The 24,714-nt window shown below is 42.4% G+C and overlaps 2 protein-coding genes across 5 annotated transcripts in view; one reads left to right on the forward strand and one right to left on the reverse strand.

Annotated features, from left to right (window-relative positions):
- NONO (non-POU domain containing octamer binding) lies at positions 1 to 15,177 on the reverse strand. Its single transcript, XM_016207413.2, has 11 exons — positions 15,077 to 15,177; positions 8,131 to 8,290; positions 6,947 to 7,140; positions 4,912 to 5,213; positions 4,070 to 4,165; positions 3,683 to 3,879; positions 3,254 to 3,338; positions 2,728 to 2,830; positions 2,123 to 2,162; positions 1,779 to 1,888; positions 1 to 1,031 (listed from the first exon to the last, which is right to left on the reverse strand). The coding sequence occupies exons 2-11, from the start codon at positions 8,279 to 8,281 to the stop codon at positions 897 to 899; spliced, it is 1,413 nt and encodes a 470-aa protein (XP_016062899.1). The 5' UTR covers positions 8,282 to 8,290; positions 15,077 to 15,177; the 3' UTR covers positions 1 to 896.
- Positions 15,140 to 24,714, forward strand: part of ZMYM3 (zinc finger MYM-type containing 3) — a 23,634-nt gene continuing 14,059 nt past the window's right edge. For 2 of the 4 annotated variants that reach the window (XM_016207407.2, XM_016207408.2), the window contains exon 1: positions 15,140 to 15,352. In XM_016207407.2, coding sequence (XP_016062893.1) covers positions 15,330 to 15,352 — 23 coding nt within the window. In that variant the 5' untranslated portion in view covers positions 15,140 to 15,329. Of the gene's footprint in view, positions 15,353 to 24,185; positions 24,207 to 24,557; positions 24,656 to 24,714 lie in introns of those variants that run through there. The other 2 variants (XM_016207410.2, XM_016207409.2) reach the window with 2 other exon arrangements.

The following is a 24,714-nucleotide window of genomic DNA, read 5'->3' on the forward strand; positions in this document are numbered from 1 at the left end:
TGAAAAGGATTAAAATGTATTTTAATAAGTTGATGCTGCATTACTGCTCCATTTTTTCAGAAAAACTCCAAAGGGATCAGGGACAAATCAAACTTGGTACACCAATTTTTTTTTTTTTTTAAAAAAAGCACAGCATAACTACCTAAGATAGGCAAGGCTAAGAGCTACTGTTTGACAACCAGCATACAGCAACCCTGTTCCCAAGACTGTGCTAGGCCTATCAAGAAAAGCTGTGAACAGCAACATCAGACACCAAAGGGCGATTCCTGGGTTGTCCTTACCCAAGAAAAGGATGGAGGCAAGATAACACAAGATTTTTAAAAAGATACACTAAAATGAAAATCTCTAAGAGAAAAATGTCTTGCTTAGGACATGAAGGGATAATATATGGGATACAACAGAACCGTATGTATGTTATCTGCGACCTCTGCGGACATTTGCCTAAATTCCCACCTGGGAGTGAATGAAGTTATGGGGCTAAGGTCATTGGAGGATGTGTGTGGTTTTTGTGGTACATGTGGCAGTGTCTCTGGGGTTGGGGAATTTAAGAATGAGAACACAAGTAGAACAGGATAAACAGAATGGAATGATCAAGATTAATGGGGGCTCTAACTGCATCCACTTTGCCATTGTCCCCCACCCTTAGGCCTTCAATAATCACGAGACTTCAGGAATGCACCACACAGACATGATTAAACAATATACCACACAGAAATTATTTGTTAAATATCGCCCCTCCCTTGCCCTCTGTTTCCAGCATACTCCCTAGAGTAGTACAGGCAGGGAAGACCTAACTATTAGGAGGAAACCTTAACACTTTTCCAGGGTAGAATTCTGGCTAGTCCAAAAAGGGTCCTTCTCTTAAGGGTTTTGGGAAACTAGACACTGCAATTTTATTAGTATCGGCGACGTTTGTTTGGAGCAAATTCAGCTCCAGGAGCTGCACGGTTGAACGCAGGAGGGGTTCCACCAATTGCCCCTATTCCTTCCATTGTAGCAGCTTGGCCAAAGCGTTCGGTAGTTGGTGGAGTCTTAAAGAGAGAAAGAGAGCAACATTACAATATAACCTATCCTAAACTTCCCACCCATCTGCAGTCCCTCCCTTGGAGGCCATTTCCACCCAATTTTTCAAGGCTCTGGGTGCCTAAGCATGTTTAAAACTAGCAGATAAAACTCTAGTAGATACATGTCCCTGAAAGGAAGGTTGCCTGAATTATGGACCCACTCAACCACACCACCTTTACCTTTTTATCCCTATCCTTAATGGCTAAGCAATATTACACACTAAATGCCTAAGATGGTGAAGTTCTACCTATGTCCTTTTTGCTGAATTAGGCACATGGACAAGAATAGGCCATCACTCTTCATGCAACTTGAAAGCCTATCCAGTTTTAACATTTTTTCATGAGAACTAAAATAACCTCAGAATTGCATGAACCATAAAGCCTTTTGTATTCACATCTATTTTGTGTGATAATGCGTAGCCTTCATTGCGCTCTTGCCAAAAAAGAACCCGTTCACCTAGGATAGCAACTAACTAGTCAGTCGGTCAGACTAGACTGGCCCATCAGAGCCATCTTCTTAGTCCTACATAAAGTGTATTTTTAAGACTGGGTTTGCTCAAGATTCAGAAATAAAGATCTTGAGGTTACACTGGATAACAGTGGTTCTAAACACTGTTATCTGTAGCAAAACCGTGGCAGGCCCAAGGGCTATAGAGGCAAAGTCCTTTCTCCTATCACTATTCAGAGTTACTGTTAAGGCCCCATAGTTATTACCAATCCCAAGGTTCCATCTGGCATCATAGTGGCAGGTCCTGGAGGAGCTGGGGTACCAGCAGGCACAGGAGCAGGGGGCATGGCACCTCTGTTGTTTATGCCCATAGCACCTAAAGCAGAGTAGTGTGATCAGTACAGGAGACAGATATCAGTGTCTTTCTGTGTAAAGGAAACAATTCAACAAGACCTTTGGGCTAAGACATGTTACCCCATCCCCACCCCCCAAAAACAATGCTCCCAGAAATGTGGACCCCTTAAATCTGGACTAGGTAAGATAAGCTACATAGTTCACCAGAGATGAGACAAAAAAGGAAATCAGAGTCATTAATCTCTTGAGTCCTTACCTCCCATAGCCATCTGGCCCATCCGTATCTCCTGCTCTCTCTGAAAAACAAAAAGACACTAAAGACAGTCTAAGACAGCACTGCATTCTACCACAATCCACTGAAGACCACACACTAAGGAAAGTATAGAGTGGTAACACATCCCAAGTACACTGAAACCAAGCTGAGGAACACTAACAACAGCTCCTCACTAGTTGTACAGTGAATTCAAGATCAGAGCTACTAGGACACAAGCCAGAATCTCCTATTAGGTACAAGTGAGGTGAAAGGAAAGGGGATAGTAGATTTCTTCTATAGCTCCAACCTGTACAACTTCTAGCACAGCAAAGGCTGCTATGGAACTGGATGTATCTCATCCTGTAGTCACTGAGTCTAAATGGCATATACTGGCCCCAGCTTTTCATCCTAAATTGCCTGTGGGGCAAAAAGAGCTCTCCTTCAAACCTTACCTTTCCTTCCTATGAATTATTTCTAAAAGGAGTTTCACAGAATGGAAAAATTGATCATAACCTGGTGTGTTGTATAGTCCTAGTGGGCAGACAATTCATGGTGGATTTGTCATATCACGACTGGCCTGGTACATCATGGGCACAAAGGAGATATACCGCATCAGGGAAGGTCCCCTTGAATCCTTCTTGCTGTCGCCGCATCATTTCTTCCTGCTGTCGCCGCATCTCTTCCTCACGGCGCCTGCGCTCTTCCTCCTGTCTAGAGTCACCAAGGTATTTAAGTAGAGGCATTCCAGAACTTGAGCAGATTGCCTTAATAGGGGAGACTCAGTCAAGGGGATCAAGAGCCTACTGAAAACTATCATAGCTCTCCAGGAAACTCAAATGTTAAATGTGCCCAACCCTAAAGCACTCTAGTTGTGCCCCTCAGGGGAAAAAAGTTCTCTCCCAAAGGCACCTCATGAGACCAGCACTCAGCTGTTTTCTCTTTAGGGTAGCCCTGGGTAATTCCCAGAACCACTGGCAGCTGAAACACCTCCCACCCAAAGGGAGAACTTCAGAAACCACCAGGAAATGTTTGTCAACATATTTACAAATGCAAGAGGTAGCATAGTAGTAGGAAAGCAGGAGTGAGACATTACCTTCTAGAGTGGTTGAGAGAAAAAGGGTTGAGAAGAGTTACCTGAGCTCCAGTTGCTTTCGTTTTTGCACTTCTTGGTTGTGCAGCTCTTCCATCCTCCGAAGTTCTTCTTGACGCCTCATCAAATCTAGAAAAACAACAGACTGATTGAGAGTATTCTTCATTCTCCTCATATGGGCCCAATAATTTTCCATAATTAAAGATCCAGAAAGCAAAGGGGATATATAATCCCTGAGTGGCCATCCGAGGTATCCAGATTCCAAAAATAAAGCCAAACCTATTATTTCCTTCTCCACAGAATCCAGTATTCTCTGCCACATCTCCAAGCTCATTTGCCTACCAAGATCAACAAAATATTTCAGAGACTAAAAGTAGAGGTTTAGGCCTTTCTCTACTGATTGATACAAAGAAACTCCAGAAAAACTTATTTTGTTGTTCTTCTAGTTTTAAGACTTATAGGCCTATACTCACCCTGCCTCATTAGCATGACCTGGTGCTCATGGCGAGCAGCCTCCATCTCCATCTCCAGTTTCTCACGAGCTTCCTTGATGTTGCGGTCCACTTGGTCCTGCTGCTGTTTCTCCATCTCAATGAGTGCCTTCCAGCGCATGGCATACTCATACTCAAAGGAGCCAGGCTGTGCAAATCTAGGTGGCTGTTCCCGCTCCCTGAAGACAAGGTTCCTAGGTTACTAAAACTCTGTCCAAGATTCCAACTAAGCAATGCATTCCTCCTGAGGGCCAAGATAATGGCTGCTAGTGAACATATATAGCAAAGACCTGCCTCTTTTACACATCCCTTTACAAGCTTCCTTAAGAACAGGCAAACACCTAACAGGAATCTGTCAGGACAACATACTTGTGAAATTGCTGGTTCTTTATAACCAGCTTCTCTGGAAGTCCCTCTTCATCATCTAACTGGTCCATGGGTTCCACAGTCACAGGCCGAGGAAATCTGGGAAAAAGAAAGATCAAATTATATCCTACACTAGGCTTCCTTTCTACACCTGCCATGGACACAATGAACTAGTTTTAGGGGTCAGGATTAGACAATTAAACTTCTGAAGGAGTTTTATACCCAGTCCCAAGTAACCAATTCCTTTTTAATGGCATTATGTGGAATCTGGGGTTGATAGGATCAAGTCAGGCTTCAGATCTCTGAATACAGCCTAAGTAGATACAGTACTTAAGTGCAACCTAAACATGTTATCTACAGAACTACAGATAACTTGGGGTAAATACTAAGATGTTGCACGCACAAAACAACTTTTCAGAGTTATAAAACTTCAAAAGGGGAGATTTAACATTGATTAAATGACAACCCACTGAAGGATGAAAAAAGTATTTATTTAATCCTCACCCAAGGATATGTTTTTATTGATTTAAGAGAGAAAGGAAGGAGGAGAGAGAAACATGGATGTGAGAGAGAATCATTCATCGACTGCCTCCTATAAGTGCCACAAACTTTTGGTGTATGGGATGATGCTCCAACTGAGCTACCCAGCCAGGGCTATTAAAGGTTATTTCTTAATCCTCACTCTACTTGTGTTAAGATTACATTAAAAACCCTACTAGAAAGCTGAAATAGTATCAATAGTCTTTAAATGAACACGAGGAACAGGGTTTCTAAAGGCTAACTCCCCAGACCACAAAAGGAAGTATCAATCTAAGGTCTGTTTCTGAAAATGACCCCTCACTCACGTGGTTAGCAGGAAGGAGCCTTCACTGCATCTGTCCAGAGCTTTCCGAGCAGCTGGCTTCCCTGAGAATTCAACAATGCCTTTTCCTGAGGGCCTTCCTCGATCATCCACAATGACTACGGCCCTCTCCACCTGGCCGAAGACAGAAAAAGCTTCCTCCAGCAGTTCGTTGGACACATACTGAGGAAGGTTTCGGACCGTAAGGGATGCACTATGGCAGGCAAAGCGCACACGCAGCTGCTTTCCACGGAGTGGCATGTTGTCCAGTTCCACTTTAGCAATCTCTGCTAGGGTCCGTGTTTCCTAGGAAGCAGAGAGAAGTTAGAATAACTCAGTTTGACAGACCAACTACACAGCTATCAAGAGATCAAGAGTCTAAAGTAGGGAAGGGGGTGTGGGATGAGGGGTGGAATGGGTCACTGGGGAGAAAAAGGGATATCTGTAATATTTTGAACAAAAAAAAAAAGTCTAAACTAGGATAGCTCAATACAAAAAGTCTCAAAAAAAAAAAAAAAAAAGCTTGGCAACAGCATACAAAGAAACATAGATAGAACTGAAAGAATGGAATTGTGAGTTTCAGGTAACTCTTTGGTTAGCCTAACTACTCTGATGACCTTGCAATAAACCAACTGAAAGTCCTAAAAGTTAGTAACACTTACATGGTCATCAGTATCACAGGTTATTCTCCCAACAGGTAACAAATCATCTAAACAACGACAAGCCTAAAACCTACCCTTATATTATAGTAGCTAGAAAATTTAAATTTTAGCTAGCTACAAACAAGTTAACCAGAATCACTTATGCCCTCCAAGAGGCCTCTTTAGAACCACATACCTTGATGGGACCCCCTTCATATTACTAAAGAGGAATCTGAGCCCCAGAGAAAATGACTTGCCTATATAGTCTTGAGTGAGTGGTACATCTGGGAGGAAAACTAGTTGACTATATCATGTTCCTCATTTACGGAGATAGATAATGCCTCGAAAGGTTCCCCCATACACTTAACACGTTTCCTAAATTAAATCAGATTTTTTAAAAAGATCTACACTTAAAAATGATTAAGATAGGCCTGATTGGCATGGCTCAGGGGTTGAGCATCAACCTATGAATCAGGAGGTCAAGGTTCGATTCCCAGTCAGGGGCGTGCAGGAGGCAGCCGATCAATGACTCTCTCATCATTGATGTTTCTCTCTCTCTCCCGCACCCCCCCCCCCTTCCTCTCTGAAATCAACAAAAGCATACTTTTAAAAAATGATTAAGGCCCGGCCGGGCATGGCTCAGTGGTTGAGCGTTGACCCAGGATCCAGGCGATCGGGGTTCAATTCCCAGTCAGGACACATGCCCTGGTTGCTGGCTCGATCCCCAGTTGGGGGCGTGCAGGAGGCAGCCAATCAATGACTCCTTCATCATCGATGTTTCTCTCTCTCTCTCTCTCGCCCTCTCCTTTCCTCTCTATGAAATCAATAAAGATATATTTAAAAAAATGATTAAGATAATAAATTTAATGCTATGTGTATATTAGCACAATTAAATTTTTAAAAATAGACACAGCTCTGACCGGTGTGGCTCAGTTGGCTGAACATTGTCCTGTGCACTAAAAGGTCGCCGGTCTGATTCCCCACTAGGGCACATGCCCAGGTTGTAGGTTCGATCCCTAGTCAGGGTGTGTGTGGAAGGCAACTCTCGTATGGATGTTTCTCTCTCTCTCTCCCCCTCCCTCCCCTCTCTAAAATCAATAAAAATTTTGATCCCCAGTCAGGGCACATGCCCAGGTTTTGGGCTTGATCCCCAGTAGGGGACATACAAGAGGCAGGCAATCAATGTCTCTCCCTTCCTCTCTCTAAAAATCAATAAAAATATATTTTTCAAAAAACACCTATGAGGAAAAAATTTTTAAATCTGCATTTTTGTCCTATTCCATCAACTACGACTACAAGCTTTTAACAGACCATCTGATAATTATTTACTGCCTAATTTTCCATATCCATCATTCCCCGGCTTCCCCACCTTTGTTCTATAAACCTACAGTTGCTTACCAAGCGAATAAAGCCAAAGCCCTTATCCTTATGAATGAAGACTTCGCCTGCCTTCCCATATTTCTCAAATAGTTTCCTCATTTCCTCCTCAGTGATGTCAGGAGGAAGATTGCCCACAAAGAGCCGGCTACGTTGGGTGAAGGTCTTCTCTCCTGGTTTCCTAAAATTCTTCAGGTCAATAGTCAAGCCTTCATCTGAGAGAAGACAAGAAATTTACAGTCATTCTCAAAGAGCTACAACTACTGCTAGATTAGGAAACCTAATTGCTGTAGAAAATCCAAATACCATTTCCCAATGAAATCTATCCACTAACCACTTATCACTAAATTACACCTTAGAATATGAAAGCAGTATACATAGATCTGAGGGGACTACAGAAAGACAACAGGAGCTATTGGCCAAAGAGAAAATTATGCAAGTCAAGGAACTCTGTGAGAAGGGACAGGTTTTTAGATGTAAACGTAACTGCTTCATTTCCCAGTCTCATCCATCTTCATAACAGTTCCCATTCTCTCAGGCGTGGGAGTAATAGAATGAAAGTAAATGAGTTTGAAAAAAGTATTCTTTGTAGAAATCTCTGGAAATAAAGAGAGTTGAAGTAGGTTCTAGTCTTTTTTCCCCATCATCATTTATCCCCTCTATGTCCTCTTGCACCTCCACCCCCTTCTGCAATCACCACACTGTTGTCCATGTTCATGAGTTCTCTCTCTTCCCACCCCCCCTTTCTAGGTTCTAGTCTTAGAGGCACATAATAGACTTTCAAGTTTGCTGAACAAATGGGAACACACCTTTAAAGGCTTTTCACTGATTAAAAATGGGCTGGCACAGGCCCCAGGCTAAAAGCGTAATACTCAGTTACGAGACTACTTCTCTATTAAGTCTTGAAGACTTGTCCTATATGTTCCCTGCTAGTCATCTGATTACCTCTAGGAAACCAAGCTCTGAGGTAAAACACAGACATCTGTTTAGCAGTAAAATGTGCCAACACAGCAAAGCAACCTCTATTCAACTGCTATTTCTACAACATGTCTGCTCCTTGGTTTCAGAGAATCAGCCTTTTTCTATCCTAAGAAGTATTAAGAGGTAAATATTCCTTTATAATCCCAAAAGACTAATTTAAAAAAATCAAGAACACATTCCCAAGAGGGAACCTATCTCTACCCCATTACTTAGCATGCACTAACTTTGGCTGCTGGCTTGTTGCCCATTTGCAGGTATTGGTGGCGGCGGTGGCTGCTGCTGTTGCTGCTGGTGGTGCTGCTGGTGGTGATGCTGATGATGCTTTCTTGGAGCATGATTTTGCTTCTCCAAGTTAAAGGTTTTATTGCTCTGCATTTTTTGTACCTTAAAAAGAAAATGTAGACTGTCAAATACATTCAGTACTAAGAATGTAATCAGTCACCTTCCTGATAACTTATGTCATCAATCACCTTTGGTATCCTGGCTTTTACCAGATCCAAACAATTGGTTATTTTGAACAAGTACAGCAAAGGAGTACAATTCAAAAATATAAAAACAACCAGACACTAGCAGTTACGTTGCACACAGAAACTAGACAAGCACCAGATAAGAACAGCTTGCACTAGAATGACTTGAGGAATCTTCTAGTTCAATAATTTTATACATAATAGGAAACTACTTTGCCAAAAGAATCTACCCCTTAAATATTGGCCCTATCATAATATTAAAGCACATTTTAAAAACACAATGACCGAAAGAGATTCTAGTTATCACAGGACAAGAAACTAGTAGGACTTGCTCTTCTCTGGCATGTTGCCCAGTCCTAGCCTACACTAGATACTATGGAATGAACAGCAGGAAAAGTATGGGCTGTGGAGTTAGACATACTTAAGTTTCAAGCATGGTCCTAATACTAATTATGTACTACTTAGTAAATTACTTCTGCATCGGTTTCTTAAGCTGCTATAAAGGGTATATAATAAATACCCACCTCTCTCAAGGTGGCTATGAGGATTAATGAATAGATAATTGGCTACCAAAGCAGTAACAGCAGCCAATACAAGAAGATGAATATACAAACATAAAATGTTAAATTCATTTAAAAATCAAAATAAAATTAAAAGAAAACAAAATGAGAATTCCTGGTACAATCCAGAAATTGATGGTTGATGGTTTTAAAATGCAAATTTTCTAACTGATCAAATTAACAAACTGAAGAGTCTTTGGCAGTCAAGGACAGTTATTCAGTAAATGAAATAAAAGGGCAAAGTCAATTCTATGTCCTTTCCCCTAAACACAAAACCCTCTAGTCAGAATTTCGCTGAAGGAAAGGTGTAGAAAAAGACCTTTTTGTGAATATTATGTTATTACACAATTCCTTTAAAATAGTGCCAGTTATATTCCTTAGATGAAGAAAATCTGACAAAGGCTTGATGACTGTTATTTTGGATAATGGTCATATAAGAATGAATACTTTTAAAAATATATATCTTTATTGATTTCAGAGAGAGGAAGGGAGAGGGGGAGAGAGAAAGATAGAAACATCAATGATGAGAGAGTCATTGATCGGCTGCCTCCTGCACGCCCCTAACTGGGGATCGAGCCTGCAACCCGGGCATGTACCCTGATCTGATGGGAATCAAACCGCGATCTTCTGGATTCTAGGTTGATGCTCAACCACTGAGACAAGCCCGGCCTGGCAGAAAGAATACTTTTATGTGTATAAAAACTTCCCTAATATATTTTATATCATATCCCACCAAAACTGGGAACATCACTGCAATTATGAAATACTATATCCAAAAGTTGTTTCATAAGACAACAGGCAACAAGAGCTATAAAGATGTTCATATTCTTTAATTCAGGAATTCTATTCCTAGAAATTCATCCTCAGAATATAACTTTAAAATTTAAAAATCTCACCATGAAATATTCACTGCAATGGCCTTTATGGTAACAAAACAATCAAAATGACTTACCCAAAATTAGGGGCATAGTTTACATGAAAAATGTTGATGCTCTAAGAGGGAAAGGGTTTTTTGTTTTTTTTAATGCATGAATGTAGACAAGGAACAGAAGGTAAGCAAAAATGAAAACTGTCCTGCTTGTAGGTCATTGATAATTTTTTCTTACTAATTCATTCAACAAATAAATATTCACTGAATGCCTACTATTTGTTAGGCACTATTCTAGGTGCTTGGGATGCATCAATGAACGAAGCAAATATTCTTGCCTTCCGGGACCTTACCTTCTAGTGAGAGATAAAACAATATACATGCCCGGCCGGGTATGGCTCAGTGGTTGAGCATCGACCTAGAATCCAGGAGATCAAGGTTCGATTCCCGGTCAGGGCATATGCCCGGGGTTGCGGACTCAATACCCAGGAGGGGGCATGCAGGAGGCAGCCGACCAAAGACAACCTTTCATCACTGATGTTTCTATCTCTCTCTCCCTCTCCCTTCCTCTCTCCGAAATCAATAAAGATATATTTAAAAAAAATAATAATCTAAAGTCCTACTGAAAGAACTCAACTTAAAAAACAACAATATACATAATAATTAAATTACATAGTAGTTAATAAGAGGTGTTACCGAAAAGAAAAGAAAGGGGGGACAAAGTGGATAGGGAATGGAAGGTTGAAAATAGCAATTTTAAATAGAGCTGTGAGGTAACCTCACTGGAAAATTAACATTTAAGCCCAGTTATGAATTTTCTCATTTATGTCAGTTCGTCAACTTTATGTTTCTCATCAGTAAGGCACCTATCACAAACTATATCTTTGTTATGGAAAACTTAGAGATAAAAACAAAAATAAGATAAAACTCCAAAGACCCGCCCAGCCGGCATGGCTCAGAAGTTGAGCATTGACCTAAGATCCAGGAGATCAAGGTTTGATTCCTGGTCAGGGCACATGCCAGGGTTGCAGGCTTCATTAGTAGGGGGTGTGCAGGAGGCAGCTGATCAATGACTCTCATCATTGATGTTTTTATCTCTCTCCCTCTCCCTTCCTTTCTCTGCAATCAATAAAGACATATTTTTTTAAAAAAATCCAAAGACACAGCACTAAAAAAATAGTCACTGTTGTCCAGCTGGGCATGGCTCAGTGGTTGAGCGTTGGCCTAGGATCCAGGAGATCAAGGTTTCATTCCCGGTCAGGGCACATGCCTGGGTTGCAGGCTCGATCTCGTTGGGGGCATGCAGGAGGCGGCCGATCAATGACTCTCTCATCATTGATGTTTCTCTCTCTCTCTCTCTCAAATCAATAAAGATATGTGTATATATATATACATATATATATAAATAAAAAATAGTCACTTAACATTCTGGTCTACCCTTCCAGTCACTGACTTACATATTTGTAGGTACTCTAAATAGGATATGATAAAAACTATTTTATAATAGTTTTATAATGCCTTTTCTACTTTACAACACATGACTAACAGTTTTCATGTTACTAAATATTCTACATTAATTGTTCATGGACATGGTGTTCAGCTGTCAACCAAGCCATTGTTGTATTGGACACTTGGATTGTTTCTAATTTTTCACAATTATAAACAATGCCCATAGCTAAATCTTGGGGCACAGTCCTGAGTAAATATTTCTCTCACAATTTCCTTTTTTGTTTCTTTACCTTCCAGAACATACATTATCAGTTCAATGCACCACTGTATATTCAGCTTTTCCTCATTTCTATAGTATGAACATAATTATAATTTTTAACAGCTACATAAAGCCCATACGGATTTACTAAACTACTCTCTACTATGAGACATTTGGGTTGTTTTCAAAAATTTTTTAAATATATTTTTATTGATTTCAGAGAGGGGAAAAGAGAGGGAGAGAGATAGAAACATCAATGATGAGAGTCATTGATCGAACCTGCAACCCAGGCATGTGCTCTGACCGGGAATCGAACCCCGATCGCCTGGATCCTAGGTCGATGCTCAACTGCTGAGCCATGCCCGGCTGGGCTCAACATTTTGTTATAACGCTGCAGTAAGTATCTCAGTGCTTGTAGCTTTCTGCTTAATAATTTCCTTAGGATAAAAATAGAATAACTGAATCTGTGACTCTTGCCACATAGTGCAGCACTGTTTTCTCAAAAAGTTGTAATAACTTTAAATGCCATGAATAGGTATACCAGTTTCACAGCAAATGGAGTAACTTTTAAAAAAAAGAAATCATGACCAGCAGGGCATGGATCAGCAGTTGAGTATCGACCTAAGTTAGATCCAGGAGATGTTGGTTCAATTCCCGGTCAGGGCACATGCCTGGGTTGTGGCTCGATCCCCAGTCAGGGGCATGCAGGAGGCAGCGGATCAATGACAATTCTCTCATCAGTGATGTTTCTCTCTCTCCCTCTCCCTCTCCCTTCCTCCCTCTGAAATCAATAAAGATATTTTTTTTTAAAAAGGAAATCATGATTTTAAAAGAAATAAAAACATACAAAATTTAAAGTCTACCCCAGCAACAGTTGGAGGCAGGGTAAGGTGTTCATTAGAATCAGTTCTTTTCCTATTTGAGTTCCACCTCCCTTCCCTGAACCCAAAGTGGCCTATAACAGAAACTTGAATGATCTTCACAGCCATTTCTTCAACTAGGTCTTATCTGGCTAGAATCCAAGGACCCTCTTTTTTTCTCCAGCCTTTAATTGAGATCTCAGCCTGAGTACTTTGCATCCCATTCAGGAATCCACAATTTATAATTTACATGTTAATAGAAATCTTTAGAGATCCATTCAAAACTGAAATATTAAGAACTATCTTTACATCTTACCCACACCTCATCATTCCATTTCAAAAAGGCCATTTTAGCCCGGCTGGAGTGGCTCAGCGGTTGAGCATCAACCTATGATCCAGGAGATAGAGGTTTGATTCCCAGTCAGGGCACATGCCCGGGTTGCAGGCCCGATCCCCACTAGGGGGAGTGCAGGAGGCAGCTGATCAATGACTCTCATCACTGATCTCTCTCTCTCTGAAATCAATAAAAACATATTTTTAAAAAGGGGCCTTTTTCAACTTCTTAGTAGAAATGACCTACCTCTTTGAGGATAAAGTGCTAAGATGTTCTAAACCATTTAAGATTACTTCAAGGGAGGTTATTTTTGATTTTAGAAAGTGCAGCCTAGTAGTTACAGTAATAATGCAAGATATTTATCCACCATTTTATGTCAGGCACTGTGCTAAGTCTGTATTATCTCATTTAGTATTTACAATTATCATTCTTCTGGATAAGAAAAATGATGCCTATCCAAGGTCACACAGTGTGACTGAGCATGGAGTGGAGAATCTCATACAACTATACTACAAGCTTTGTAATCAAACTCAGCTCAGTTTCAGAGTTCAGAATGCAACAAACTTACTAGACATGTCACCTAACTTCTGAGCCTCAATTTCCCCACCTGTAAGATGGGGATAACAATACCTACCTCACAGGGCTGGTTATATTAAGGACTAAATGAGATCATGTACATAACATAGCATACACTTGTTCTGCTGGCAGTGACTAACCTTATTTCTACATATGGTGAGTGATTCAGTTAGACAAATGTCATTAATTACATTCTTCCTCCACTCTTCTGTATTCTAGCAAAAAATCACTTGTATAACCAAATTCCCAACCTTTGTGTTTTAAAATAAATGTCTCCATAATGTTCATCTTTATAATCTTTCCTTTCCATTTGTTCTTTCCCAAGCAGGTATTCAATGGTGAAGACTAAGTAATATTGTATAAATCACTTAACACAGTACCCACAGAGTAGCTAAGTACTTCTGATAATGACTACCAATATAATTTGGAAATATGTACAGAAATCATCGCCCCCTAACCATGGGGCCTCTGAGAAGAGAACAAAGTACAAAGATCAGTAGCAAGGATTTCTGTCTGAAAGACCAACCCTGATGAAGGACTTGCTTGAGAAAATATGTATTGCTGGTTTAGAAAGAGTGGGGCTACTGGGAATGAGATACAATTGCAGAAGTGTTTAGACACAGGACCAAGTATGTTACTATATCACACATATCTGAAATCTAAATAAATGTCCCCTTAATTTTCCGGATAAGGATCAACTTTTTAAGTGCAAAACAGTGGGGAATATCTGGTAAAAAAAATCTACCAGACCCAGATGGCCGCCTGGATGTGGACAGCCTGAAAGCTGTAAAAGGCACTGACACGGTAAGGTCCTTTTTTATTTTCTAAGAGTTTCTCAGGACCATTCATTTGATAACAAGGAAGTTGGACAAAGGCAGTATAAATCTAGCCAGTGTACCCCGACTAGAGTTAGCAGATTTATAAAATAAAGATACACGACATAGTAAAGTTTGAATTTATGATTAAAAAAATGAATCATTTTTTTGTGTAAGTCCCATGCAAAGTATACTAAAAAATAATTCGTTGTCCGTGTGAAATTCAAATTTAACGGGGCGTCCTATATTTTGACTACCCTACACCTACCTCAACCTAGATTTAAGATAGCAACATGCCTCCCAGACTTCTCTAACCTGGTCTTCTCTGTTAAGAACACAAAGAACGGTGTCACCTTATGACAATCGTTTCTCCGTGTGGAAAATAGTTGATTAAAAAGATCCATAAAATTAAGTTTCATTTTTTAAAAGTGATGCTACACGTGGGTCAAGTAGCTAGGCAACAAGACTAAAAAAAAAGGGCATGCAGGAAACTGAGGAGGAAAGCGGAGGGGTCTGGATTAACCTCCCAGCTAAGAGTTTTGACAAAGAAACATCTCCGCTGCGGGGGGGGGGCGCGCAGTTGCACATACAGAATTGTAGGCTTCGCGAGGCCGAGGGGAGGAGCTCCCGACAAAGCGCCTCCTCCTCCTGCCGCGACTCCACTGCTCTGGGATGGTAGACCCCACACCCTCAGGCCCAGGGCGGCACAAGGGCCTGGGAACTTATTGACAGGGCTAAGACTGGAGGCTACGTCGCACAAAGAAAGGCGACGAGAGAGGAAGCGGGAGTCAGGTTTGAGTGCGATGGGACCCTGTGTGCGGGTGGGCTGGGAAGCCCGTGGGGTGGCGGGGACAAGGCCTCAAGGGGCCTTGGAAAGAAGGGCCTGCCTCCCTCCAAACCTAGCCTTGCCTCTTCCTTCACCGATTGTCGCGAGAAACCCTACTCCCCTCTCAAATGAGAACTAAGTCGTCCCCAAACTCACCCTCTACCGACTGTTCTCTCCTCAAAGTAACGGCGACGCTACACGGCCTCTACCGTCCCAAGAAAAGAGCGCGCGACCGCCGGAAACGAGACGACGGAGCTCGGTGCCTCCCCAGGGGTACAAAGTGGCATCTTCGATTGGTTCTCCGAACTGCCAATCAAGGTTCATCTTCGGAGGCGGAATCAGTTTTCCGCCATTTCTAAGATCGTATTGGCTGCTGAATGCGAAAGACTTGGGTTCGTGTGAAAGACTGATGGGGACAAAGAGCGAGACTTTGTACGTATTGCGCATGCGCTAGTTGCGTCCGCTAAAGACTGAAAAGGAAGGGGGAGAGGGGGAGGGAGGCTCGGAAAGAGAAACGTAACCGAGCTAACGGAAAGACTGGAAGACCAAATGATGCGAGAGGGAAAGGAGAGGGAGAAAAGGGAGAGAGAGGAGAAGTGGAAAGAGAGAGAGAGAAGGGGAGAAAATGTGCGCGTAGGCGTGCTCTGAGGATTCCTGCACTGCGCGTGTGCAAGAAGCAAGAGTAACAATGTCATTGTATTCAGTGTAGTAGATCTAGTCTTTTCCTACTGAAAAAAAGGCCCCGCCATGTTTCTTTTTCACACTTCCTCATTAAAGCTTGCACTCTGATACGCCATACTTAATCGGGTTTCTAGTTGGTTTTCCTGCTGCCAGGTCTGCTCATGAAGCCCAACTGAAATCATCAGTATGGTTATAAAAGGGGTGGGGGAGGGAAGGAAGGATTGATACCTTATTCTCTGTGATTACACAGAATTGTAGCCAGGTACTCATTTCCATGGTAACCGGGAAAACCAGCCTTCCAAACACCACTATTGTTCCTAAGGTGTCATCATTGCCATGGATACAGATTGATTTCTATATTCTGTAGGACACCAATCAGGTAATCGCCTTTATTTTTCAGCAACACCTAACTAGCCCTAGCCCTGTGGGTTAATCAAGGGCTACAAGGCTCAACTGATAGCTCTATGTAGTTAATTCCCTCTAATTAACTTAACTCACATTCAGGTTTTCAGAGTGTCCCACTCCCAATTGGCTCCACCTTATGTGGGGACACAGTGAACTAGACCTGCACTGTCCAATAGAGCCTTCTGCAATGATAGCAATGTTCTGTACCTCCTCTGTTCAGTACAGCAGCTACTGGCCATATGTGACCATTGAGGGCTTGAAATATGACTTAGTGCAACTGAGGAACTGAATTGTTAATTCTATTTTTTTTGTTAATCCTCACCCAAGGGTATTTTTTCCATTGATTTTTAGAGAGCGGAAGGGAGGGAGAGAGGAAAGCGGGGAAAGAGAGAGAGAAACATCAGTGTGAGAAACATTGATTGGTTTGCCTCCTGCACACACCCTGACTGGGCCAGGATTGAACCTGCAATCCAGGTACACGCCCTTGACGGGGAAATCAAACCTGAGACCCTTCCCTGCAAGGACCGATGCTCTAACCACTAAGCACACTGGCCAGGCAATTCTTTCATTTTAATTAGCTAAAATTTAGTTACATATAGCTAGTGGCTACCATATTGGGTGTATCTGGACCAGTGGTTCCCAAATTTTTTGAGAATTAATAACACCTCTATTATGAAAAAAAATTTTACATCTATCTTTTCTGAAAAAGACTTTTTTTCCTGCTCATGGGGAAAAAAAAATCAAACAATACCCAACAGTATAAAGAGACAAGTCTCTTTCTCTACTCATTCTAATGGTTACAATTATCACCACTTTCTTGCATTTCTATTTTCTGTGTTTGTACTATCCTGGTCAAACAGAAATGTTTATACTTTTTTACATATGTAGGATTAAACTATATATACTTTTCTGAGTCATGACCTCACTAAAAAATCACTTTAGCTATCTTTTTATATAAATACATAAAGATTTATGAGGACATTTTAACATTAAGTACCACGTGATGGCTTTTAGTATCTGTTGTGGGGAAAAATTATTTTAAAGGTACTATAATACATTTGTGTATCTCCTCAAGGCAATCACAGTATAAGCTGAGAAATGCTAATGAAAAATAATTTCAGTACTGTCGGCAAATAAAATAACAATAGCATATTAGAGGTAAAGTGGTAACTTAAAGGAAGCGTGACTCTGCTTGAGTGGATCAAGAATGACTTCACAGGAAAGAACACCTTTGAATTGGGTCTTAACCAAGAGGTTGAAGTCTAAGAGACCCATGTGCAAAGGGTCAGAGGCAGAATGACCTGTGTTTTAGGTAATTTTTCATGGCTGAAGAGAAGAGGGAGGCTAAGTAATAGGAAATTAGACTAGAGAGATAGGCGTAGGCCAAATAATCAAGGGCCTGTACAATGATTAGAAGTTTGTACTTTAATCTGTAGGTATTGGGGAGATATTGAAAGGTTTTTTTAAAAAATAACTTATATTGTCTTTTCTGATTATAAAAGTAATATATGCTTATTGAGGGAAAAGCTTGAAATACACAGAAGTATAAAAATCATAATCCCGCTATGTAGAAGTAACATTTTGGTATATTTTCTTCCAGACTCTCTCATATATGCATTCACAGGCGTGTGTGTGTGGGGGGGGGGGGGTCCTATATATAGATACAGATAGATAGATACACAAACAGACTGAAAGAGATAAAGAGAATAAATTTTTTCTGTGTATGATAGGTTTGAACTTCAGAAAGATCACTGTATTCATGTCCTAAGGTTGCTGTGAAAAATTACCATAAACTCAGTGACTTAAAACAACAGAAATGTATTCTCTCATAGTTCTGGAAGCCAGAAATCTGAAATCAGTATCACTGGGCTGAAATCTAGGTGTCGGCAGGGCCATGATCCCTCAGGAGGCTCTAGGGGAGACTTTCTTGTTTCTTCCAGCTTTTGGGGGATGCTGGCATTCCCTGGTATGCGGCTGCATCACTCCAATCTCTGCCTTCGTGGTCACATGGCCTTTTCCTCTTTGTGTGTCAAATCTCTCTCTGCCTCTCTTATGAGAACATTGGTCATGCCCTGGCTGGTTAGTTCAGTGGTTAGGCCCATGCACCAAAGGGTCAAGGGTTCGATCCCTGGCCCGGGTTGGGGTCAGGGCACATGTTGGAGACAACCAATCGACATCTCTTCCTCTCTCTTTCTCTCTCCCCCTTTCCCTCTCTCCCTCCCTCCCTTCCACTCTCTAAAAATCAATGGGAAAAAATTTCCTTGCATGAGGATTAAAAAAAATTACTTGTCACTACATTTAGGGCCTACCTTGATAATCTCCCCATCTTAAGATATTTAAATTAATCACACCTGCAAAGTCCTACTTTTTTGCCATATAAGGTAACATTCACAGGCTCCAGGAATTAGGACAGGGATATCTTTGGGTGTGTATTATGCAGCTTACTACAATCACACTGGCAATAGTGTGTAGAAAAGATTGGAGAAGATAAGCCAGGAGCTAAGGACACGAGTTAGAACACAAAAATAATAATTTCAGGTGAGAGATGAGGAAAGCCTGAACTAAGACAGTGATTGTAGGGATAGAGAAGAGGAAACCAAATCCAAATATTTAGAAGATAGGCTCAAAGGGACATAATAACCAAGTAAATGTAGAGGGTAAGAAGTGGAAGAAGACTAGAACAATTTCCAGGTTTCTGTTTTGGATGCCTGGTTGTCTGGTTGTACCACTAACCAGGACAGGAAATAGAGGAGGCAGAGCACCATTGGGAGAAAGTCAATCAATGCAGTTTTGGTCAAATTGAGTTAGAGGTGAGAGGAGTCAGCCAAGCAACAGAAGAACAGGGTCCAAGTGAGCTCTGAGAGGTCTTTTTTTTCTTTTTCTAATTACTATCATTATCAGTCACATAATATTTATTGAATACTTTCAAGGTATTGAACATAATAATATGTTGTTTGTCAGTACTAAAGTTGATTACTGTTCTCAGTAAATTGCCAAGTAACTAGATAAACAAGAAACATCAAGAAAAAGTGAATGTGCCCTGGCCAGTTTGCTCAATAGTTAGAGTGTCAGCCCACAGACTGAAGGGTCCTGGGTTCGATTCTGGCAAGGGCATGTACCTTGGTTGCAGACTTGGTCCCCGGCCCCAGTCAGGGCACCTGGGGGAGGCAACCAGTTGATGTGTCTCTCACATAGATGTTTCTCTCCCTCCCCCTTCCACTCTCTCTAAAAAGCAATGGAAAAAATATCCTCCGGTGAGAATTAAAAAAAAGAAAAAGTGAATGGCCTAGTGTGCAAGACTGTTTTAAGAACTATAAGTGGGTCCTACCCATATTGTTCAGTGGTTAGAGCTTTGGCCCTCGGGCTGAGACTGAAGGGTCCCAGGTTTGATTCTGGGCCAAGGTGGGTACCTCTGTTGCAGGCTCAGTCCCCTGCCCTGGTTGGAGCAGGAGGAAAGCAATGGATGAGTGTGTCTCACATCGATGTTTCTCTCTTTCCCTCCCCCTTCCACTCTCTCCCTCCCCTTCCTCCTCCCTCTCTCTCTCTCTCTCTCTCCCCCTTCCACTCTCTCTGAAAAGCAATGGAAAACATATCCTCAAGTGAGGATTAAAAAAAAAAAAGCCCAGCTGGCGTGGCTCAGCGGTTGAGCATTGACCTATGATCCCGGCCTGTGGGCTTGATCCCCAGTGGGGGGGCGTGCAGGAGGCAGCAGATCAGTGACTCTCTCATCATTGATATTTCTATCTCTCCCTCTGCCTTCCTCTCTCTGAAATCAATAAAGATATATTGTTTTTAAAGTTCAAAAAGTTTAAAAATAAATAAATAAATAAATAAATAAATAAATAAATAAATAAATAAATAATAAATAAAATTATGAAATGCAAAATCAACTGTGGTAATGGTTGCCCATATCTGTGCATATACTAAAATCCATCGAATTGCATACTTTAAATGGGAAAATTGTATAATATATGAATTATATCTCAATAAACCTCTAACTTAAAAAAATAAGTATAAGTGGGACCCAAAGAAGTAATACTAACCTAAGTTGATTTTCCAAGGGACAGTGCCATAGCATAAAGTCCTGTAGAGACCTTGGGACCCATACAGACCCTAGGGAGTATGTCTTATAAAGTCAGTTGACCTTCTGTGGAGTAAATTGAGATATGTTGCCTCCAAATTTGGGAGATATGTTTGGACAGGACAGAGTGAATGTTAAAGAGTGGAGTATAGTCAGAATCACACTACTAAGTCAGACTGCCACCATTGGACTTGCTGATAAGGTCAAATAGGCGCCTTTTCACTACATTTCACTTGTATCTTTCTTTATAAAGATTCCTTATCTTTGCCTGCCTTTGCTTCTCTCTTGTTACACTTTAATTTCTTTCCTTATTAAGCTTTATATTATAGAAATATTATTACAATTTTATTTCATTGGGGCTTTTTATTCTCTCCTTTATTCATCCATCCATCATTTCATCCAATAAACATTTATTGAGTATTTATCAGGAACTATGCTAGATGCTAGAGATAGAGATGAGTAAGAATTGGTTCCTATTGTTGAGTAGCTCCCAGGCTAGTATTTTCCCAGTGTCTCCCTGAATACATATTTCCCTTTTCTTCACTTCAGGGTACTTTAGAATGGTATAAAACATTAAATAAGAATCCATGTGTTTTGTAACTGCCAATTTGTACTTCTTAATTCCTTCACCTTTTTTACTCAGCCTCCCCAACCCTTCTCTCATCTGGCAACCATTAGCTTGTTCTCTGTATCTATGAGCTTGGTTTTTTTGTTTGTTTTTTAAATATATCTTTATTGATATCAGAGAGGGGAAGGGAGAGGGAGAGAGAGAGAAACATGATGATGAGTCATTGATCGGCCACCTCCTGTATGCCCCCTACTGGGGATCGAGCCTGCAACCCAGGCATATGCCCTGACCGGGAATCGAACCACCATCTCCTCAACCACTTAGCCACGCCGGCCAGGCTTGTTTTTGCTTTGTTTGTTTATTTTGTGTTTTAGATTTCACATATAAGTGAAATCATATGGTATTTGTCCTTCTCTGTCTGACTTATTACACTTAATACCCTCTAGTCATGGGGATGTAAAGCACAGCATAGGGATATATTGTCAATAATGCTGTAATAACTATGTATGGTGTCAGGGGGGTACTAGACTTATCAGGGGGATCACTTCGTAAGTTATATAAATGTCTAACCACTATGCTGTACACCTGAAAGTAATATAATATTAAACATCAACTGTAATTGGAAAAAATATCGAAAAAGAATCCATGTGTTTCCAGAGTGAGTTTTAAATCACTCTAATCAATGACTGCTAAATAGTGCCTCCATTTGTTTGTTGTTGTTAATCCTCACCCAAGGATTTTAGAGAGAGTGGAAGGGAGGAAAGAGGAAAGGAGAGAGAGAGAGGGAGGGAAAGAGGGAGAGAGAGAGAAACATCTATTGGTTGCTTCCAGCACCCTCCCTGACCCGGGCTAGGGATCAAACCTGCAACCCAGGTACACGCCCCTGGGCCAACATCTAACCACTGAGCCGCACCGGCCAGAGCTAGTGCCTGTATTTGTTTGACTAAGTTATATGTAGACTTGCGTATCATGAGAAAATCAAAGTTTGAGGTCAGCAGTAATTAAACAAAACGTGGTGCATCGAAATGCTGGAACAATATACAACCATTGCAATTATGTTGTAGAACATATTGTACAAGATAATTCCAATTTTGTAAAAAAATATGTATGCCAAAAAAAGGACAGAAAGGATATACATCAATAAAAACGGTGAGCCCAACCAGCGTGGCTCAGCGGTTGAGCATAGACCTAGGATCCAGGAGATCATGGTTCGATTCCTGGTTGGTCAGGGTACATGTCCGGGTTGTGGGCTCAATCCCCAGTGGGGGGCATGCAGGAGGCAGCTGGTCAATGACTCTCTCATCATTGATGTTTCTATCTCTCTCTCCCTCTCCCTTCCTCTCTCTGAAATCAACAAAGACATATTTTTAAAAAAACACAAAAAACAGTGGGCCCTGGTCGGTGTGGCTCAGTTGTTGGTTGTTCATCACCCTGTGCACTGAAAAGTTGCTGGTTTGATTCCCAGTTAGGGCACATGCCCAGGTTGCAGGCTTGAACCCTGGTAGGAGGCAGCCGATCCGATAGATGTTTTGCTCTCACATCAATGTTTCTCTCTCTTCCTCTTCCTTCCTCTCTCTCTAAAAATCAGTAAAATATATATATATATCTCCTGGTTCATAGGTCGATGTTCAACCACTGAGCCACGCCGGCCAGGCCAAAGTATCATATTTTAACTCCTTTCTGAAAATGTATCAGGAGCATTTTTGTGTGTCATTAGTTTTTTTAATAGGCTTTATATTTTAGGGCAGTTTTGTGTTTACAGCAAAAATGAGCTGAAAGTACAGAGTTCCCATATGATTGGACATTTACATTGTTTTCTTATCTCTTTTTAAAGGTGAGATAAGTAAGACCCGGTGACTTGACAAATGACTTGTCCAAAGTCAACTGGCTAAAAAGTGGGCAGAACTGAGATTAGAATCCTGGCTTATCTCTCCAGAACCCACCCAGTTTTATGCAACCGAACTGCCTCTGAATTAATAATACACCATTAACCCTCCTAGATTGTCTCCCCTCATCTTGAAACCAGGCATTCTTCACAATCAGAGTGACCAAGGATCCAAGCATGTGTTGAGAAGGGCAGGCAATATACAAAAAAAAGAGCTGTCCCAATTGAGACAGAACAAATTGAAAATACAAAGGGAGAAACAGGGACATATAAATAAGCAGAAAGTGGAAGATGGGTACACAGAATACTGGTTAAGATAAAGAGAAAGCTGGGTTTGAGAAACCGGGAAAACTCTTGGTTTTATCTCTGTGTATAAGGAGAGAGCAAAGATAACCTCAAGGCCTTGTGGTGAGTCAGGAAGGGTAAGGTTTCTGGCAAAGTGAGCGAGACAAGGGAGGATAAAACTCTCCCCTGTAAGGCTAGGAAAGGCTTAGTGTGGGAAGGAAGAAAGGCCCAAATCAAAGAGGCAGGCTCAAGTAGGCACTGGACACCAAACCTTCTTGTTTCTAAATCTGTGGCACGACTTCTACTAGCCTGAGCCTCCACTAATATCTCAAATACTATACTCTTCAGCCCTAGGGGTTGGAGGAGGAAAGTGGGGAGCGGGGATTGTAAAGTGCTCAAACTATAATGGGGACTGAAAATGGATCCTGGCATACAATTTTTAAAGCCAGTAAGTAGGCCTAATGCTAGTGCCCCTTCCCCCTACCCCACTTATCTAGCCACGACCTCAGCCACACCCACATGCTAAGGACCCTCCAGGAGGGGAAGGTGGGTGTGCGTGGCGCACGCTCTCGTGCCTTTGAGAGGCAGAGAGACAGAGACTAAGACAAAAAGCAAAAAGAGACCGGGGGGGGGGGGGGGAGAACGCGCCAGGGAAAGGGAAAGTGGGGTGGGGGAGGAAAGAGATTGATCGAGACTAAAAGAAAGAGGAAAGGAGGGAGAGATAGAGACCAGGAGAGGCTGAGAGAGAGAGAAAAACGAGGAAGGAAAGCTACTGGCCTTGGTGAGAAAACCTACTGAAGAGATAACGCTGGGAGCTCCTGCGGGAAGACTCAGGGAGAAGATCCCAGAACTTACCCTAAGACCCTTGAGGGAGTGGGGGGAGTGTCTTTGCAGGACCTGGTTTTGGAGTCGTCAGGCAGTAACGGTTACTGCATAGGCGTTGTCACTGAGCCTGAGCCATGTTACTCGCCCTGGGTGGCTGGAGAGCAAGCTCAAGATGCCCCACAACTGTGACTCTCTCGGAATGGTTAGGGGGGCTCGGGGCTGCAGACAAGGGGAGGTGGGGCACGTGAGGGCTGGGTCCCTGCCTCCCCTCACCCTCTGCTGTCACTCATTACCCTCAACAGTCGCCCAGGGGGCGGGCCCCGGAGAGGTGGGGTTGGGGGGGAGGGTAATCTTGGCAGGCGCTTGCTGCACGGCATAGGTAGGGACTGTTGAGGGGGGCGGACGCCGGGGGGGGGGGTTGAACACGAGTGGGAAGCGAAGAGAGACACGGGGGGGGGACCGGGAACCATTTGAATGAGAGGAGGGGATCACGAGTAGAGTGGGCTCCAGGAGGTAGGGCATGCACTGGTGTGAGGGGGGCAGACTCTTGAGCCAGGTAAGGGAAGCAGGTGCGTAGATCTGTTTTTTGTGGTTTAGTGTACTCGGCCTTTTGGTGGAAAGGGGGTGCCGCCTTTCCCGGGGGCGGGCTTCAAGGCTCCAGAGCCTATCTTTTCCTTTTCAACTAGCGGGGCTCCGGGCGGGGGCTCAAGCTCCATCTCCAACAACTAGGCTCCACTCCGCAATTTCCAGGCGGCCACTGGGCTGGGAGTCTCGCGCCGGGGGCCGGCGCTGTCTCGCGAGCCCCCTCCTGGAGCCAGCCAATGGGGTTGGTTGCTGGCGCCGCCCGCCCGCCTGGTGCAGAGCGCTCGGCGCTGTGAGCCGCGCTGCCATTTAAAGGGGCCGCGACCCCTGTCCCGGCTGCTAGGGAGGGAGGTGGAGAAGGAGCGCGGGGCCGTCTCTGTCTGCAGTTCTAGGCTTATAGCCGTTACACTAACCCTGCCGCAGGTAGGGGTCGGGCCTGATCAAGCCGAACCGAACCTGCAGGCGGGATCTCGCAGTAGCCG

Source organism: Miniopterus natalensis, chromosome X (assembly GCF_054644295.1).
Source record: "Miniopterus natalensis isolate mMinNat1 chromosome X, mMinNat1.hap1, whole genome shotgun sequence".
NCBI classification, from domain to species: domain Eukaryota; kingdom Metazoa; phylum Chordata; class Mammalia; order Chiroptera; family Miniopteridae; genus Miniopterus; species Miniopterus natalensis.